The sequence below is a fragment of the Neospora caninum genome, chromosome IX (assembly GCF_000208865.1).
Source record: "Neospora caninum Liverpool complete genome, chromosome IX".
NCBI lineage: Eukaryota > Apicomplexa > Conoidasida > Eucoccidiorida > Sarcocystidae > Neospora > Neospora caninum.
In genome coordinates, this window is record NC_018390.1 from 3,138,664 (window position 1) to 3,157,441 (window position 18,778).

Consider the following 18,778-nt stretch of genomic DNA (forward strand, 5'->3'; position numbering starts at 1 on the left):
CCTAGTTGGCGAGGCGGGTGTCTCCACGCTTTGCCGCCGAATTACAATCACGCGATACCTAACAGAGCACGATGGCCAAATAGCTGTCGAATATTGGAGATTCCGTAACGGATCATTGTTGGCCTGAAAAACCATGCAGAGAACCGATACGGTGGGCAAACCCGTGTGGCTCTTATCACCGAGTTGCGACACCAAGCAGTACAATGTGTGCACCATTATTAGTGAAGCGAGGGGGAAATGCAAATTCGGAACCACTTGCCGACATGTGATTCATTAGTGGTTATACTCTACTGTCGAGTGCAAATACCCATCGTTCTGAGAGCTGAGTCAGGACGTAATGGCCTCACCGTTCCAGGCTTAGTCCCCAGGCAATGACGGTCACATCTTCAGGAAGACCCATCGGCAGTAACATCTCTGGTCGGAAAATACCACTATTGCCGACTTCTATCCACCTGCATTGTACAATCACATGGTAACGCCAAACCAGCCATTTTTTGTCTCAATACGAACGTCTCTACGCAGCGTGACGAGCATTCCTGTCAGTCCCTGTCCGAGCCGAGCATGTTAAAAATGACTAGACGATATTCCGGAGCTCGGCTGCTTCTGCTCCCGAAACAGGATAGCTGCCCTGACGCACCTCTTGAGTCCTGCATGATAGCCAAAAATCTCCATTGACGGTTCTGTGTACGGATTGTATGCGGGCTTGAACCTGCGAAGATCATAATAGCCATCCAGGCGAATCACACTTCCAAAAGAGGAAACAGATGCGATTTGCGTCAGGATAATCCCGCCCTCTAGTACAGGAAGACAATGAATCTTGGACGAAGTTGTTATATGTTGCCCGTGCAGGCCACTGAGAGGGTGCGTTTTCCATCATACCTGATGATGGTGATATTGCTTCTGTATTCACACACTCGACTCAACCTTCAACTATAGTCTAAATACGGGCAACTCCCGAGTCGGTGCGTTTGCCGGTGGTCTACGGAGTTTTATCATCGGAAACGAAGAAGGCGAAACAATCGAAAATATCGAGCAAGTGTCCTCAAGTTCCGCACGCAGCTGGCCTGAGCGAACGTACTTAAGTTGCTCGATGCCAATCTGCTTGTAGAAAGTTTCCATCACCCCCATAAGATGGCCTATAGTCAAGCCCCGGTCGGCGACTAGTCCTTCCACCTAAAATTGAACACAAATAATAGACAGATCTGGTATCGTCCAGCATGCCAAGCCAGCAATAGGTACCTTTGCACACGTCCCAGAAGGCAAACCCCCATGAGCGGCTCCGAAGGGGCGTCGCGATGTAGTGACTCTCACTAACGTCGCACCAAACTGCTCGACTAAGCCAGAATCCATCATTCTCCACTTGTCACGATGAAAACTCACCTGATGAAATTCGGCAAGATGGGTGGCGTCTAGGGTTTCATTTCGAAACACCCGATCTATAGAGAAGAACTTCCGGGGGCGGAAAACACCGGTCTGCCAGCAGACAACGAGCTTCAGTCCGAAGATCGCATGAGCCGTCTTCGCCCAGAGGTAGTGAAAAAATTTGATATCTCGCAAGGGTCGAGCAAGTGACTGCAGGGGTTACGAGGGGAACACCAGACCCCTTGCTCCCCCTGCTCCCAAGAAAGGTAGTGTACCGAGGCTTCCTCTAACCGTACCTGGCGGATTCAGGGGCGTAAGACAACGGACAGAAGCTAGCTGTACCGCCGTTGTGGCAATTCCTGACGATATGGCTAGCGTTCGCCACTGCTCCGCTTGCCGAAAGCTTGTCACGTGTGTCTTACCTTCTTATACTCTTGAGCGAGCTCGTAGAGCATGCGAGCAGACGAAGCGGTTGTGTGTGTCCTCAGGATGTTTCCCAAGGACTCGTCTTGCGACCTGGACGATCACGAGCAAGGACATCCAAGTGACTCCTACCCAAACGCCCACAGATTCTTATCGGCTCAAGAAGTGACGTCCACTGCTATCCTGCCTCACACTGTGGCCTGTCGCTACACAGCCACAACAAGCGCGACATTCGTTGACGGCAGCAAAAGGCCCCGCTAGCTTGCCTCGTTCTTCGCAGAAGATGTACATCAACTAAACCGCAGGTCCGGGAGTCGGGGCGACTTACCACTCGTATTGCCATCCAATAGATCCATGCCCACCATGTTCATGGATGTCTTTCACGCTGTTGAAGTACGCTTGGGGAATCTTTGCCGCATCGCTGGATTTGGGAGCCTGCTCATCAAATCAGACAAGAGCAGTGCGCCGTTCCTACAGTGGTGAGCTAAACCGCAGGTTGAACACAGAACAAGGCGAGAGACAAAAGAGGAATGCAAAGTACCCTCGAGAGAATGAGGGGGGGGGAGGGTGGGGGAAAGCGAAAACAGAAAAGTCGTCTCTCAAACATGCGCCAACCGACTCGTCCGCGTGTCCCTTAAGCACCAAAGGTGCGTCTCGTCCGTGGCAAACTCGGGGCTCTTTTCGAACGTCTCTTTTTTTCTAAACGAATACGGTTGCCGAGACGGCAACAGGTTCGGGTTATCTCTTTTCTCTTCTGACGGGGAACGAAAACCCACGCAGCAATTCATCCACCTCACTGGCAGTCCTGCAAGAACCCCCCGCGAAAACGTGTTCGACTCTGTCGATACACACACTTAATCAGAAACAGGGAAACCCTATAACTTTAGGAAATACAGGCCTTGGTTGCCACTGATGCTCCTGCGAACGTTGGGGGGCCAAAGAAGCTAGCGAAAGGTAGGGCCGTCTTGCCCTTTGAAGGCGGCATTCCCCGTTTTACGAAAAGCTCATCAGAAATACGCCAGTGCCGAAAACGGAACTAGGGCGCATGACTGACCTGGAGAAAGAAGGTATCTTGCACATCTCGAGCAGGGTGCTGTTGAGGCATGAAGAGCGCGTCAAAACACCAGAACGACGACTCCACATACTGATTCGTCGGCATCTCCTGAAATACAGACATCACATTCACCTACTGGAAAAGCAACCAGTCAGGCATGGGTGCGCAAGTGGAATCAGGCGACTATCACAGACATAACTGCAACGAATGCCTGTTCCCCAGATTCACGTTTTACGCTGGTTCGCGTCCAGATGCGCTGCATTTACGTTCCCTTCGGCATGTCAATGTTGACTGACCTCGAAACCCATGCAGTGCAGAATTTGCTTGAACTGTTTCATCACTTGCATCAACGGATGAACTGTGCCGCGCCGAATTTTCTTCCCTGCCGCGAAGAAATTGTACTCCTTGAAATCTGACACGGGAACACGCACCGAGACAAGGGAGTCGCCGTTGCTCCTTCCCTGCTTGTCGCTACTTCTACAGGCAAGGCCGTGTCCCCTGACCCTGCAGGCTCGCAGTTCCTTCTCTGGTGCAGGCGGAAGGCAGTCAGTGGCGTATCTCTCGGAAATAAGTATGGGCGCAGCGAAGATTCGTGACGGACGGCAACGAACAATCGAGCAGATGCTGCATAAAGCAAGTCGTGTTGATTGGCAGCAATTCCTGTTTTAAGGCTCACTCGACTTTTCCCACGCGTCGCCAATAAGGAGTTCTGCCGTCAAGTCCGCGACAGGTTTCGTCAGATGCAGAGAGAACTTGTGGCCCTTCTGAAGCTTGAGGTACTTCACCTTGCGCAACTCCACCAGTTTCCGTTTTTTTAACTCCTGAACCCAACGCAGCTCACACGAAAACGGCGGGAGGGGTAAGCGGTCAGCCTGCGCACGCCCCCGCACGTCCGTCCCTTCCCGCTTAGGTCACGCGCGAGAGTTCGCGCCTCGCTCTGAAACTGCTTTCTACAGGTGACAGCCGAAAAGGTTAACATGTGCCGCGCAAGCGCTAGCTACCCCAATCCCTGGCGCACGCTGCCTCGCTCCCCTCCAGAAACGGCCGCTTCTTTGTGGGGCAACGCTGCTTTGTTTTTTACCTGGAGAGTTTTTTCTGGAGACGCCGGAGCAGCGAGCTCGGCGAGGCGTTCGAGCAACGCTGCCTCGTCGTGATTTCCATCACGTTGCCCTTGGACGACGTCAAGCAACGCCCTGACATTGTCGGACTTGGGAACTTGATTGATCTGGAAGATCTTCGTTGCCTTGTCGATTCGCAGCCACTGCAGCTTCATCGCGTTGCTCACGGCGACATCGGCGTCGGAGCCGAAACCTGCCTTGATGGCAGGCACGTCAAGCGGATCCTGCAGGGGTCGTGGCCGCAGAACATCACTCAGCCTTGAAAAGGGAGCTCTGAGTGGGTCACGCCGGTGTACACGTGGAAACGCGTGCAGAAGGCCATCTTCGCACTTCAAGGGCCATGCAAATGCACGCATCCCTACACATGCGACAGGAATCTGCGAGGTACTGAACCGTGAATAGAACATGTAGATTGCAAGAGTGTCCGCTCATGACAGGGGCTCAACACGCTTTAAACAGAAAGCGACATATCGAGAACCAGGCAAGAGGTAAACCTTTGGACAGTTCCACGAGCGGTTCGCGAAGGACTCACCTCATTTCCTCGTGCTTGCAGCCAGGTGACAAGACGAAACTCAGGAGATCCCTCCTTGGTATACAATTGACCTTCTTCGGTCAGACTCCACACTGTCTTCTCCGCCTGCTCCCCGAGGACATATTCATTTGCCTGCAGGGATTTGACTAGTCCGACGATCTTGTCGTGGGCACCGAACTTCGCAGCGTAGTCCGGACTTTCAGCAAGAGCCAAGGTGCTCACGACTGGCCGCAGCCCAAACTCTTTATCCAAAACGTGTAGGAACTCATCCATTAACGCGGATGAAGCGGGGTCAGCCATTTTGAGGAACCAACCAGCTGCACGGGAGTCTATAAAGGAGTTGCCGAGTCAACAGCGAAGTCCCGGAAGCGGATGTCAGTTCATAGACAGCCACACTCCCAACTCTTCCGAGACAGCAGGAACACAGAGGAGCTGTAAAGTATTCAAGGCGTCTCCCGTCGCTGTTCACAGTGCGTGACACTTTATTCGCCGGCGGAGACGAGAAAAAAAATTGGAGGGTAGCCGGTGTGCATGCCACCGTCACCGGGACGAGAAGCGGGGCGGGCACGAGGACAGCCAGTGTATTCGCAACTAGGGCAACGTAACTTTTGTCGGCTCAAAACCTATATATAAAACACCTGAGCAGTGAGCGAAGAAACGGGAGAGTTCAGTGCTGGGCGTCCTGGAATCTGTCTCGCATGTCTCTATTTCTCTAGTAGAAGGGAATTGAGGGAGTCCTGTGCATGCGGCATTTGCATGCAGGAACCCTTGCCCGAAAGCCAGTTGTCTAAAACATCCGACAGATTCACAAGATTCTCTGCAGTGTTGGTGTTCCGTTTTAGGTCGGCAAAGACCCCCACAGTACGTTGGTGCTGCTGCAGCTGCCATGTGGGCACCCGTTTCCTCTCTGTGTCAATGTTGACCACAATTACTGTAAAATCTCTTCTCGCATCGCATAGGTGACGACAGCCTTGTATCGATAGGGACACGGCACCGCCCTAATCGCGCTTGCCCATCACACTGTTACAGGTTTCGGAGACGAATGAAACTATCCAAAAGGTTCCTCCTTTGCTCGAAAAAAGATGTTCGCTGCGTGAGCCGCAAACCTTTTGTGGATGCTGATTACCGGCACATATACCCGCTTACTGATTTGTCGATCTGATGTGTGTCTGCTGAAGAAAAATACGTGACCATGAAACACCGCCTCTGACAGCTTCTATATATGGTACGCACAGTCTCGCTCGTTCTGTTGCTTCTTCGTCAGCAAAGACCGCAATGCACTTTGTAGTGAGCCCCCGTGAGCGGTGGACCGTCGAGGCTCCGGCGACAGGGTCCGTGACCAAGGAGAACCGAAGCTTTTAACCAGAAACGTACACAGTTAGCAGTATGGGTAGGAGGAGGGCAACTCTGTCTCCCATGCACCTAGCCATGTGTTGTCTCTCCAACACTCTCTGGAGAAGAAAAAGACAAGGCTGAATCCTGTGTTCACTGCTCCTCCCGAAACGGTTTTTGCCAGCGGCCATAGCTCCTGCATAGTGAGACAAGGCTCCACCAACTTTTAAGCTGCGTGGCGTGTATACGCTGCACATGCGAAAAGAAAACCGAAGAGCAGCACGGAATGTGGAGAGCAGCAGTGTGCGCTTCTTTATGCATCTGGTGGTATCAACTCCTGCAGTGGTCGAAATCCCGGGACTCCAGGCGGGCTGGTGCTTTGTGGTGACCCTGTGGACGCTTCGACCGCATTTTTAGAAAGGATCAAAGAGGGGGTATGGCTGCGGACCTCAGAGCCCCTGATGACGGGCCACACTTGAACTCGGCCCTCAGGAAACTGCGTCTCTTGGTTTGACCAAGCGTCACAAAACGATAATTGCCAAGGGCGTTCAGTCAGCGTATCGCAGACGACACAATTCGATCAGAAGTCTTTCTGCGGTCGACAGCATCTGCTTGGTCGCAACGTTTAGCATCTGTTGATGCAAAAATATGTCACTGCGCAACATCCGTTTCCTCAGCATTCCTGCCTCGGTAGGTGCAAGGCACCGCGCGTAGCAGTACGGAGTGAAGTGTGGTTTGCAGCAGCTGTTTTGGGTGCGGCTCGGCTGATGCATGTGCTTCGGCGCACAGACGCCTTGAAGTAGCAAAGATACAGCGTGTTGAAAAGACAACCTTAAGCGTCTGGAATACCTCACTGAGTGCAGGCTGAAGAGGACCCGCTCAACACAGACTCTGGTCTGCACGATACGTCAACAACAAAATGGTACTGTTTCGGAGCATACGACTTGACTCGTTCCACATGGCAGAGACTGAACGCCCACGTGCAGTCGCGTCCAGTGCCAAATAGACTGGGGAAAGAGGAGACTGCTATTCCTGCCAAACGGCGGAGAACGTACTGCGCGAAGGCAAGGTCGCGCCCAATATCCCTGCCCAGGTACAGCTTCTGTCCACGGATTACAGCATGCGTGGCCTCTGAAGCCTTGAACCGGCTCGTCGTCGAGAGTTTACACTCGTAGTCGACCGCGCACACCCCTGGTTCGGAAACCAGGTTCCACCTGCCGGCCTGGCATCCGACTCGCAAAGAGTGTGCGGGCTTTTCAACAAATTCCATCGCACCTACCCCGTGGACATGTAGCATTCCGCCGCGTTCTCTGTGGATTAAAGATAGAGCAGTCCTCCACGCTTGCTCGCTCGACGGAATGAGGCCAAGGGACACACGATCTGCCTTGCCCACCAAAGACGCAGGGGGAGGCCCCAAGGCTTCCTCCGAGTGCGTCGCCTCACCGTGGCGTTGCGCGCGTCCGTGCCCAGGCATTTGGAAGCTGTCGCAAAAGTTCAGCGTGACGCGTCCGGGATCAACGTGGTTGAGGGCAAGAGCCGCTTCGAAGAACTGCAAAGCATCACCCCATGAACACAGTGGGATCATCCGCACAGAAGGTTCCAGCAAAACAGCCAGCTGCAGAGAGCGAAGCCACGTGGACGGGGAAATGCCGTACAGCTCTCCGAAGCCCTAGACTCTCTTCCGTGGTCACGCCGACTTTTCCGCCCCCGAGCCTTTCACTCACTTGGAGCGCATCCCGATTCCAGTCGCAAGCATGAAGGTGCTTCAGTCTGTCTACACCGGCGCACGTGAGGGCGGCGAGGGAAAAGTAGCCGATCCCGCAGAAAAGGTCCACCACGGTCTCGGCCTCGGCGGATTCGCCTGCTCTGATGAGATTCACAAACCGCGCTCTGCAAGCACAGAGAACAGGGAGAAAACCGCGTGAGTCTTTCCCCTGCTCACATTGGTCGACATCTACTACAGCTCTGGGAGTACAGCGTACGTACCGTTCTGTCCCGTTGCCCGAGGCAAACATGCACTTCGTTACGTCAAAATGATACACCACTCCGTTCTCCTGGTGATGAACGACGCCACTGGTGCCGTGGAGGATGTGCACCTGTTGACACACGAGCCCACCAACGCGCAGCAGCTCCGCTCGAGGATGGTCAGAAAGGGAGAGCACCGGTCTGTTTCGTCTTCACCTTTTCACGCGTCAGCATCGGAGGAACGTGCGCCCGTTTAAGGCCAATGCTGGCAAATCCTGCAGTCTCACCGTGGCGGTGTCCCCACGGCGAAGCTGCGCAAAAGGTACGCCCTTACCTGGCTTTGCCGTTTCGGCCCGGTGATTGGCGCCTGCACGCCAATGGTCTCCGCTCTCAGTCTCCTGGCCAGCTGCTTCCACATTAATGCCTCGAGTCGCCTCGCTCCAACTTGAGGCTCTCCTCTGAAAAAAGGACGAAAAGAAATTTCCAAGTGGGGTATCAGCAGAACCGAACGCGGCCCCGCCGCCGCAGTGTACGCTCGTCAAAAACGGAACCTGACCGCCTCGACCGGCCTCGCCACTCCTTGCCTCTCGAAAAGATCTGCATCTGCTCGGAAGCTACCCTTCTCTGTGGCGGCTCCGCGTCCAAGTGACAAGGGACAGGTCTTCAGCGCTAGCTATCGAGTCCCCCTGGAAAGAGAGACATTTCGAACTCACTCTGCGAGAAAGGCCCTGAGGCCGTCGAGGCTGCCAGCTGGAAGGAGAACAGCGTTTCCAAGGCGTTCAAATTTCCGAGGAAGAGTCAGCAACTTTGGGCGACTGGACTCTGGTCTCTCGGCGGGCGTGATGGATTTGTGGGTGCTCTTAAGTAGTGACGCTCGCAGGCTGGAGCAGTTCTCGAGAAACGCGGAGCTCGCGGAAAGCTCCCGGGCGGCCTCTAGAATGCTCTCCGCCATGGCTACATCAAGAGAGAACACCGGCTGTCTTTTCGTCTCTTCCCCGCTGTAGTTGAAAAAGCAAAGGTTGGAGTGCAACCCATCTGCATCACGACCAAGAGACAGAAAAGGCCAAGGTGGGGATGAACTTCGACAGACTCCAACTGCATTAACAGAGAGATCTGTTGTCGTGCGGGAGCCGAGTCACCTGCGAACTGAACGTACCTGTGGCAGTTAGATCCGAGGTGAAGACAGATTGCCCCTGATTGAGGACCGCGTCAATCTGGAAGAGTCGGCAGACGGGTATCATTGTCAAACTGGCAGAGCTTTGGAGGAACGGTTCCTGATCGCCGGATGCGCAGTTCTGACGGAGGTTCAGATTGCTGGCTACCAGGGAGACGACGTCCTCAGGAACCGACATAATCTTCCTCTCTCTATCGTAGATGCAGTGCTCCTCAAGAATCGTCTTGATCCATTTCACATCACGCCGGTTCCGAACGACAAGCCAGGTGTCCGACGATGGACTCGAAGGAGCGTTCGATCCGTCCCCCTTCCCTTGCCTGGAACGCAAGCACGAGACGAACGTCTTCTGTGAACCGCATGCGACGCTTTCTCGCTATGTTCACATCAAGAAGAGATAGCACGCCTATGGCAGTGATGGGTACGCTTTGAGCTGCATCGGAGCGGTGGCCCCCAACGGCGGCGTTTCCAAATCCCCTGATGTCAGAGTCAAGTCGAACGCAGCGAGCAACCCTTCTTTGACACGTTCATCGACTACACGAGAGCAAGTGCAGCCCGCCTTGTGGCTCTCTGTACTCCATACCCGTTTGCCGCGCCTTGTTCGGGACCGTCTGACGACCGCGCTTCAGCCTCTGCAGCCGGCACAAAGGAAGCGTTCGCCTGGACGCTGACAGCAGTATCCAGTCCTGGCATCGGCAGGGTCGCCGAAGACTCCTGTAAAGTGGAGGCAACGACAACAGCAACGTTCTCCCATTGCAGGGGGGCATTCTTGAGTTCTTAACTCCCCTCAGCTTGAAATTGGGTGGAGCGCATGCCGCCCGCGAGGCTCCCCTGCGTTGCCTCCTGAAGCCGTGGACTCACACCGGCGTTCCCTCAGAGGGGAGCGCAGCATGGTCGTGAACAAGACGCTCAGCGAGGCAACCGACCAGAAACCACCACGAGACGATGAGTGCTCCCCCTGGAACGGTAGGATGGGCGAAATCCGTTCATGCTCACCGATCCCGTGTCTGCATCATTAAGGAAAAAAGGCAGCAGCTTCACTGCGATTGGCGGGTCTGCATGGGAACCAAACGTGAAGCAGATTCCTCCGCCGCCAACCAGGAAAAGCTCCGCGCCGGCAGGCGAAAACGCGCCTCCAAGTCGACACCTCCAGGAGCGATCCGAGTTTGGAAGTATCCCCAAGAACTTCCATTCAAGCGATTCGAGCTGCAGGAACATGTCGCCACAGTCAAGTGCGGACCAGAAAAACCATTACGGGAAAAGTTGGTTCCCTCACTAATCCCCGTTCACGACGACTCGCTCTCGCGGCTGTCTGCTTACTTCGAGTACCGAGCACCCACTGTTTTCAGTTAAGACCACTGGGTTTCTAGTCCCATTTGCTACCCTGGGGCGCCAGACTGGTCTCCGCAAAAACCACAGTCCCATCACGCGGCGATGCCCATGATTCGCCGAGTTTGCCTCCTCGTGAAACGCTGATTCTGTGCACCTGACGAAACGCTTGGCCCTGCGAGACTGAACAGGACCGTAGCTTCAGAACTCCCACGAACGCAAAGGCGACTTGCCTCGAGGCTCCAGACGTCACCGAGAGGTTGCGAGCCATCGCAGCCGCCTACGAGAAGTGCGTGAGTAGCTGGGGAGCACGGCTCAGCGATTCTCGGATTACTGAGATGCTTGATTTGTGTGCTGTTCACGGGGACGGCAATGTGGGAGAACCGTGGCGACGGCATCCGTGTCCCTGCGTTGTCGCTATGGCTGTGAAGATCCTGCATCAACGCAAAATCGGCGCCGTTACCGGCGGAGCTTGTTTGCCAAAGTTCCAAAGAGAGTGAATTCAACTCCAGACCGGATGCCTGAGCCATGCATGTCCATCCGTGAGTTCTGTGCCGGACTTTTCCGCACCAGCGACTTCTGAGAGATGCCCCTACTGAGCTAATCCGAAAGGTCTTTTTTCTCTACGCGAGACGGTCGCTCCGTTGGATAGAGACTGCGCTGAGGAAGCAGATCTGGTTATCCATCACGCTCTTTCTTCGAGTCACCACAGGTAGGAGCAACGCCCCGCTCAAAAGCCGTCTTATCTGAACAACATACCACAGCCGTGTTCTTTTCGCCACCGACAGACATGGCACACCGGGTACGCTGCCGGCGCCAAACACCGGAGTTGATGTTGAATGCGTACACATCCTGCGTCACAACAGGCAGCACCATACGAATAGGCGTTAACCGTAAGAAGTCCGTGCCAATAAAAGAGCGCTCTTGCATCACCTGGAGAAGTGGATCGCCCAATGCCTTGAGAGACGTTGGCGCCACCGAAACCGTAGGCAGAATGACAGCCAATCTCTCACACTTTCAGTGCCTGGTCCTTCCCCCGCATTGGGATCACTACTCATCAGACCGAACGGCAAGTAAAGCAGACTCGCGTTCTCTGCTGTTCATCGCCCGATTCTGCGTTAGTAACCCTTACCTCCAGTGGAATCGGGCCTTCGTTAGTCGCATCTCCGCGGAGGCCTCCAAACAGAAACAAGTGTGTGGAGGAAGCCATCATGGCAAAAGAGTGAAGCGGTGGAGGGGCATCTCCTCGTCCGGCGACCCTGCTCCAGTTGCTCTGGCAGTTCACCAGCCTGTTGGGCGTCTCGATCCTAAAGCGCAGATCGTGCAAGAGGACTCAGAAAACTGAAAAGTCCGGATCTCCCTAGTAGGGAAGCATGCATGAACACACCGTCCACTTGGCAAATTCCAGATTACGGCAATATCCAGATTACGTTCATTGACTTGAAAGACTCAAAAGAGTATTTCGGCCCGCGAGCACTTCCAAAGGGCGGCGCGACTGAGAAGCTGCCTTACTCGTTGATCTCTATCGCCAAACGCCACAGATCATCAAGAACGGAATCGCCGATGGGCTGTGCCCCGTTGACGCCAGCCATGATCCAGACTTCCGCCACTCCGCGGGCTCCGCATTCAGTCCTCGTCCATGCAGTCTGCCTCACGCACGCCGCGTGTCTCCACCGGCCTGCAGGGTGGTCGGACGGAGCGACGTCGCCGGTTTCGTCAGGTGCGAAGTGCTGCCCAGTTGGTGCCAAGCTGCAGCGGTCCCTGAGACCAATTGGTGTATCCCCTTCAGTTGATGGCGCAAAGTTCTCCACTCCTGCCTCGGAACACAGCGACGCGCTGTCGGTCGCGGCACGAGGTTGGGTTTTCCCGGCGGGGCGAACCGGCAGCCAACGGAACGTTCTCGTGTCCAGCAACCAAGGATCGGAGCAGGGTTCTGAGGGGCCCCGACGACCAAAAAGAAGTAGAGCGTATCCTTGGCCTAGAGCAAGGAGAGACGCGGACACCCGCGCGCCCGGTCCTGGTGTCACAACACCGAGCAAACCGTGAGCGTACAGGCGAGATTGTCTCCAAGCGATGGCCCGCATCCGGCAGGCGTGCTTTGCAGTATACGCGAGCAATATGTGTCCCCAGCCAACTCCTAATCGCGCCCGTGAAACCGCCACATCCAGAAGGTGACGGGAAGACCAGCATGACACGTTCCACCCCGAGTCTTCAGCGCAGAACAAAGTTTTGTTTTGCTGAGTAAAGGCAGACGTACCTTCAGGAGCCGGGGGCGCGTGCTTGGTTTCCCAGGAGGAAGACTCTACATTGTACACCAATAGACAATCTGTCCGCTTGCTCCGAGCAAACCCCCCGTACACGCACAGATAAGGATACTCCAGTGCGCATGCGCAGCCCCATAAGTCGAGTCGCCGTCGGTCGTCCAAATTCTGCAGGCAGCATATGCCGTGGAGCACTGCCGAGAATGTCGAGTGAGCGAGAAGAGTGAAGAACAATGAATTCAAAATCACTTCTCTGGTGCTCAAAGACTTCAAGGCACTGCAAAACGCACGCCCCCTTACCTTGGAACCCAACAGGCGGTGAGCCAGAACCGGAAAATTCTCAGCCTCCCTCAAAGCTTGCAACTGCTCCGAATTTGAAGGATGGGTGGGAAATGGATGTGGACTCTGTGTTGGTGGCAGCCGGCTTTCAGCTCTGTGGGCATTGGCTGAGCGACGCCTCTGCACACGGTCGCTCTGACGCGTAGAACGGTTTTTTCGGCTGCGGCTCTTGCGTTGAGTTGCAGCATGCGGTTCTCCATTGTGTTCGTGCCCTGGATCCTGAACTGGAAAATTAGTCAGAAGACTCTCCAGTTTTGCTTCGAATCTCCGGATCTGCATCAGGTTCAGCGCCATCTTGTCATTGCACATCCCAATCATGAAGTTCAAGTAGTCTCGTGACACAAGCAATTCGCATCTCGAAGCTGCTTCCCTGGGTCCAAGTTCTGTCTGACCCTCGACAGGGTCAGGTTTGCAAGTCCCCAGAGGCGCCTCCAGCCTCTGACTTCCTCGCACAGCCACAATGTAGCGCTTTGGACCAGCTACGCTCATGCCGGAGTGTTTCAGGCCACACGTGACTGCCGCGGTGAGCAGTACCCTCGCGCTCTCGATATCGGCGCATTCTACGTGCATCACGAATGGCTCAACTTTGAGATCAACCGTCGGCCGCCCAGAGTGACTGGCAGCCTTGAATGGTTTGCCCCGAGGATCCGGTGCCTCAGGGGCTGGCAGGTTCCGCGGATCAGGAAACGGAGATTTCACTGCCTCGACGCCTTCAGCATCCAAACGGCGATCTGTTGTGTCAGGTTTATATCTGATCTGGTAGTGGCTTTCACCACTATGAAGTCGCTGTATGATCACATCCTCCTCAGACAGATCAATTGGCGAATGACTTGCGTATATGAGCTTGCCACCTTTCTTTGAATTCCCTTCGGGGCCCTTTGGGCCATTTTGGAAAACGCTGATTCTCCCGCTGCACGAGCTGGTAGTGACATAGCAAGGATGCGTGTTAATAATGGAACAAATCCGCAGCAGATCACGGTCAACGGAGCCCTTCAGTGACTTGTCCGGTTTGCTGGGCAGGACGAGGGATTCCGAGTCCCCTGTGCCTTTGTCATGAGGTGAGGCCAGCGCAGATGAGCCAGCAACAGGAAAGCTTTCTGCCTTACTGCGCTCATCTGAGCTCCCGAGGCTGGTGACTGTCTTGGTACTAGGCACGCTGGCACCGACATCCAGACCCGACAAGATCTGCTTTTTCCTAAGCAGGAAGGACGCCATCGTCTCCCTCGCCACTCTTCCACTGGTGGCAGGCGGGGCAGCTTACTGAAAATGTAAGCCAATAGAAGACACTGTTGCAAAGTTCAAATGCCCACGATGTTCCTGGGATGTATTGAGAGACCCCTCATTCCGATGCAGTGGCAACCAGCGTGACTGCATGCTGCCGGACCCTTGCATGCAAGACTGACAAATTTCGTTTCAAGCAAAATTTTTACCGGACGGTCATCATAATCCGCCTATCTATATCCCAACGGGTATGTAAAATGATGAGCAGGCCGTTGTGTTTCTGTGGGTACTGCTTTCATTGCCCCAACCTGTTACCACAAGCGGAAAAAAAATATCGTGCATGCGTATCTATGCGCAGCGTTCTACGCTTAGGCGTGCTGCCGCGCATGCGGTGACGGCGGCACTCCCGAGCTCAACATCTCCCGAAACAATACGCGAACGCTTTGAAAAAATGCTTTGTATCGAGTCCGCTTCAACCTGTGTCTAAAGTCTTCAGCTCACGAGCATCCCACCCAACTGCCGCGTATGAAACTGGTAAGAGAAGAGTTTCCTTGCCTGGCTAGCTGGGCGAGTTGTAACCGGAGTGTCAGTGAATGAATGCGGAAGGTGTCTGTACAGACGGGGTACGTACCACACGCAACAGATTTACTAATCCCGCGGCGGCGTCTAACACGAAATTCACCGGACAAATAGTCCAGCTCAGGAAAGGAGGTAGATTCTTTCGTAGAAGATTTCGTGTAAAAGTTGAAAAACCGAGTCACTGACTGTGTCGCATAGTTGTGAAACTGGAAACAGGATGTCGAATGCTGCTGAGACAGAGAATACCTTGCTGGATAGCATTAGATCCCTTGGATCAGATATTCGTTGCGTTCGGGACGAGCTCAGGCAAATCTTGACGGTCAGCGCCCGTCACTAGCTATTTGACTCAAGCTTTTCATGCTTCGTGTATACAGGTTCTGAAAGACCTCCTGTCTTTGGCTGATGAACGGAAACAGAAGCATTTGCTGCATCCTGGACATCTCCCTCCACAGCGGAGAACTCTGATCAAGGCAGAAGTGCCAGAACAAAACAGCGGGGCACCTTTAACGACAAAAGCACGTGGCAGGGTATGTTTGACGGCGTCTCCTCCCGTCCAGCCCGCGGATAGTGCTGGCGTTTACAGGTCTGTCTTGCCTCTAGCAGGGTGTCCCAGCAACTCGATAGAATGTGTCCCGAAGGTGCGAATAACGGATGCGTGTCTGAGCGGCCCGTATGTACGCTTGCGGGTTATGCAGCGCTGCTGAAAACCTCGTCGCAGCAAGAAATTACCAAGGTTCCACATCGGTTTTCAGCTTCCTCATCTTCTGTGAAGCGGTACGTAAAACGAGCGTTCTGTCCAGCATAGCTGTACCAACAGTTTTGCCACAGAGCGAGTACATGGAGAGCGCCATGCTGTATCAACTACTTGCACGGCTCAAGCAAGGAGCAAGAAATACCGTATACCCAAAGTAGCTGCCTCACAGCGGACTTTGAAAAGAACGACAAGAAGGCACGTCGCAACTCATAATGCCACTTTAGAAACCTATTGACCGAGCAGCTTCAGGAACTTCGGGTAATGGAAGAGGGGAACAGGCGATCCGCGCCAGCGTGCGATGGTAACGGGAAGCCGAAGCAAAAGGTGAATTTGCCCACCTCTGCCAGCTATTTCGCAGGTCTCAATGATTTGTGTCGCCCTTCCTGATAGAGTCCAAAACGCGCCTCTGATGAGCTCAGTTCCTTTGAAGGGTCCAGCTTGGAGCTAGCCGGAGTGCCGTTTAAGAAACAACGCAGGATTACAGTCCAACCCTCTAAGAAGTTGCACGTAGCGGCGCCTGTCACAGAGGAGAAACCTGAGCAGAATGACATTTGTAATCTGGTATGCGTCATCTCGCCGGCAATGATGCGCGATTCGAAATGTGGCAAACAACCTCGTTGCGCAGTGCCTTATGAGTAAACAAGATTCTCTGCACCCCGGACCTCCTGTGCTTTTCACCCTCGAGTGTGGTAAGGTAGAATGGCGTTGTGAGCAAGATAACTGGCTGTCACCTTCAACGATTGCAGGTCATGAATATCATTTGGCGTGGTGAGTCCGTTACTGAACTGAATACGGTTAGTCTGCCGAATTAGCATGAGTCGAACAGTTTAGCAGAATGCGTGACTAGGAGGGAGTGCAGAAAGGATTGTCCCATCTGTACCAAGCCACTCGGGAAGGATGTCAGCACAACCATCTTGACCAAGAAAAAAATTCTCAAAAAAAGCATGCAAAGGCAGCAGAAGAAGCTCGCACAGGCTGTAGCGGAAGCTCTGGTCTGACGGCTCCGCGCAGAGTCGCAAAGGCGAAGCCTGAGCATTTGCTGTGCTGACCACAAACGCATGTTTATGTCTATAGAAGAGGAGCCTGCGAGGTGCCGTTCGCTGTGGGCGCCGTATGTCCTGTATTTTTTCTAGGATCTATTCGAGCTGAGGGCCTTTCCAAGCTTTAAAAATTAACGGCAGGCAGGCAATACTTGCTTGCAGACGGCCGTGCCGGCAAGCTACTGATTGCCAGCCGATTCGTGGCCGCCTCTCATTGTCATGCAGACTTTCCGGTTGACTCTGGTAACCCCCCCCCCCCCCTCCCCCAGCCTCCCCCCTGTGTTTGGTTCATTCTTCCAAGACTTATTCCATTGCATTACGCGAAATACGAGCGCCTGGGCACAAGATTACGATATGAGGGGCAATCCAACATGCGTGACTTAATGTGCCGAAATGCTTACCATCTTGTAGCTTGTTGGAGAGTCTGAGCACCAGCAAGCCGGCAGGATGGCCACCAAGTTGCCTGGAACACGCACACAAGCAGTTGACACACTAGCTCCGGAGTATGGAATTGAGAAAGTGCTGATATGAAGGTGACTCCTCATCAGGAACACTTTTTCAGGAGAAGTAATGTGATTTTGCCACACCCTCCTTGCTGCTGCCCATGTTGACGCAATGATTACCGCTCTCGCGCCAGCGAGTCAGAGCAATGAAGTACATCGTTGCACTTCTAATGTTTTGACTCACGCTGAAGATTTTGAATAAGGTACCATTATCATCAAAAAGGATATCATGAAGGATATTACGGATCGCGGTACTGAGGTAGTTACCTTTTACATGAAGCTTGGCGATAAGCGGTGGACAAATTGTTCGATGCCACTCCTTCCAACACGGCTTGTGTATGGCTGCATGTTGGAAAGGCGGCCGTCACTGTTGAGTGTTGTTAAGCAGAGAGGGAGGGAGGTTGTGAGATGTGCTGACCGATCAGAGGTGAGCGAAGAGCAGACGCAGTGCAGTGTGCGTTGGTTTAAGCGAAACCTACATCTGGAAATTGGCTAGGTGCCGAATAATGACCTGGAGGCTGAGTGCACGAGTCCTGTCGGCTCTACCAAATTGAGGTTAGTTCTCCTACTGTACAAAACGGCGCCAACGCTAGCTTGAAGGGTGTGGAAGTCTTGCTTGGGCGCATTTGGTGTAATCACATTCGTAGTTTATGACAGAGAGTAAAAAGCGTTATGCATTCGTAACAGCTCTTTCAACCTCGATTTTGCACAGCTAGCACCCGCCTCCCAACCCCCCACCCCCTCGCCACCCGCCCAAGGCATACTTGACCAGTTGTAGCCTTACCCCCCCCCCCCCCCCAGTACTGGTACTGACACCATGAGAACACAGCAAAGATTTTGCGACCTTCAATAAAGCGATGCGCAGCGGTTTCTCTTTAAACACAAAGATGAACACGTGATTTATGCTTCTGACGTGTGCGGAATCATTGGGGTCGAAAGCGTTATTCTGCTGGAGAATCGGAGAACAGGTCGTCGAACGCGCAGTCCACCGAGCGGTCTCTGGGTGACTTCATTCGTCTTTAGTCAACGCACGACCTTCTTTTCTCGTTGCTGCGGCAAAGTATCCGTCTTCGTCCTTTTTTTCCGTGTGTCTTTCTCAGATTGGGGAACCTCGTCAATAAGTGGCAAAATTCTCGATGCCAGCCCCAAGTAAACCACATGCATTTTTGCCGTCCATTTAAAACGGGTGGACAACAGATTATTCGCGAGGGGGTTAGACCGATCCTTCGGGGGTTTTTTGACTGTTTGATTCTCCTCTGTCCAGTCGCAGTTGACGGCTTTCAGATTTCAATGTTTTTTCGGAAGTGTATTGACTTCTTCAGATCTCCAGCGCTGTTACTGTCTCCGGGGCACGAGGACTCTCGTTTTGTTGCTCATATTCTAGGGTTCTTGACTCCCCTTGCTCTTCGTTTCATCAAAGTCAAGCTTCTGTAGTCGTGGGCTGGCCTCCTGACCTTGCCGATCCATCCAGAACAGACCGTCCCTCCAAGCGCACGATGTTCTCCGCCGAGGAGACACCCGTAGTGGGGCAGCCTCAGGGCTTCTTCATGGGTACACATCAGGCCGACCAGTTGCCCAAAAGTTCCGGAGGGATTCCCAAAGAAAAGAACTTGTTTCCTTCCTTGGACGGGCAAGATTTGTGCGATTTTGAGGTCGTTCAAACAGAGACGCATTTCACAGAAGCAAACTCAGTGAAGGAACGCTTCACCCCAGCTGGGCCGCAAAGCCCTCGGACACCGGCGGATCCCACCTCTGGGGGTTCTTCCGCATTCCGCGCGTGTAGTCCGGCACTTGA

General features: G+C 53.8%; 2 protein-coding genes across 2 annotated transcripts; both read right to left on the reverse strand.

Moving 5' to 3' along the window:
* Positions 1–47: 47 nt before the first annotated feature.
* Positions 48–4,762, reverse strand: NCLIV_042265 (hypothetical protein; the record flags this gene model as incomplete). Its single annotated transcript, XM_003881137.1, has 11 exons — positions 48–123; positions 348–452; positions 638–709; positions 1,079–1,173; positions 1,785–1,878; positions 2,114–2,220; positions 2,840–2,947; positions 3,136–3,251; positions 3,516–3,660; positions 3,921–4,181; positions 4,490–4,762. 11 exons carry the CDS (start codon positions 4,760–4,762, stop codon positions 48–50), a joined length of 1,452 nt encoding a protein of 483 aa, XP_003881186.1.
* Positions 4,763–6,671: 1,909 nt separating this feature from the next.
* On the reverse strand, positions 6,672–13,165 carry NCLIV_042270 (hypothetical protein; the record flags this gene model as incomplete). The annotated part of the gene is made up of 13 exons (XM_003881138.1): positions 6,672–7,370; positions 7,546–7,711; positions 7,808–7,917; positions 8,121–8,244; positions 8,500–8,821; positions 8,943–9,277; positions 9,541–9,671; positions 9,954–10,163; positions 11,046–11,138; positions 11,419–11,593; positions 11,799–12,303; positions 12,544–12,715; positions 12,848–13,165. 13 exons carry the CDS (start codon positions 13,163–13,165, stop codon positions 6,672–6,674), a joined length of 3,360 nt encoding a protein of 1,119 aa, XP_003881187.1.
* Positions 13,166–18,778: the final 5,613 nt, after the last annotated feature.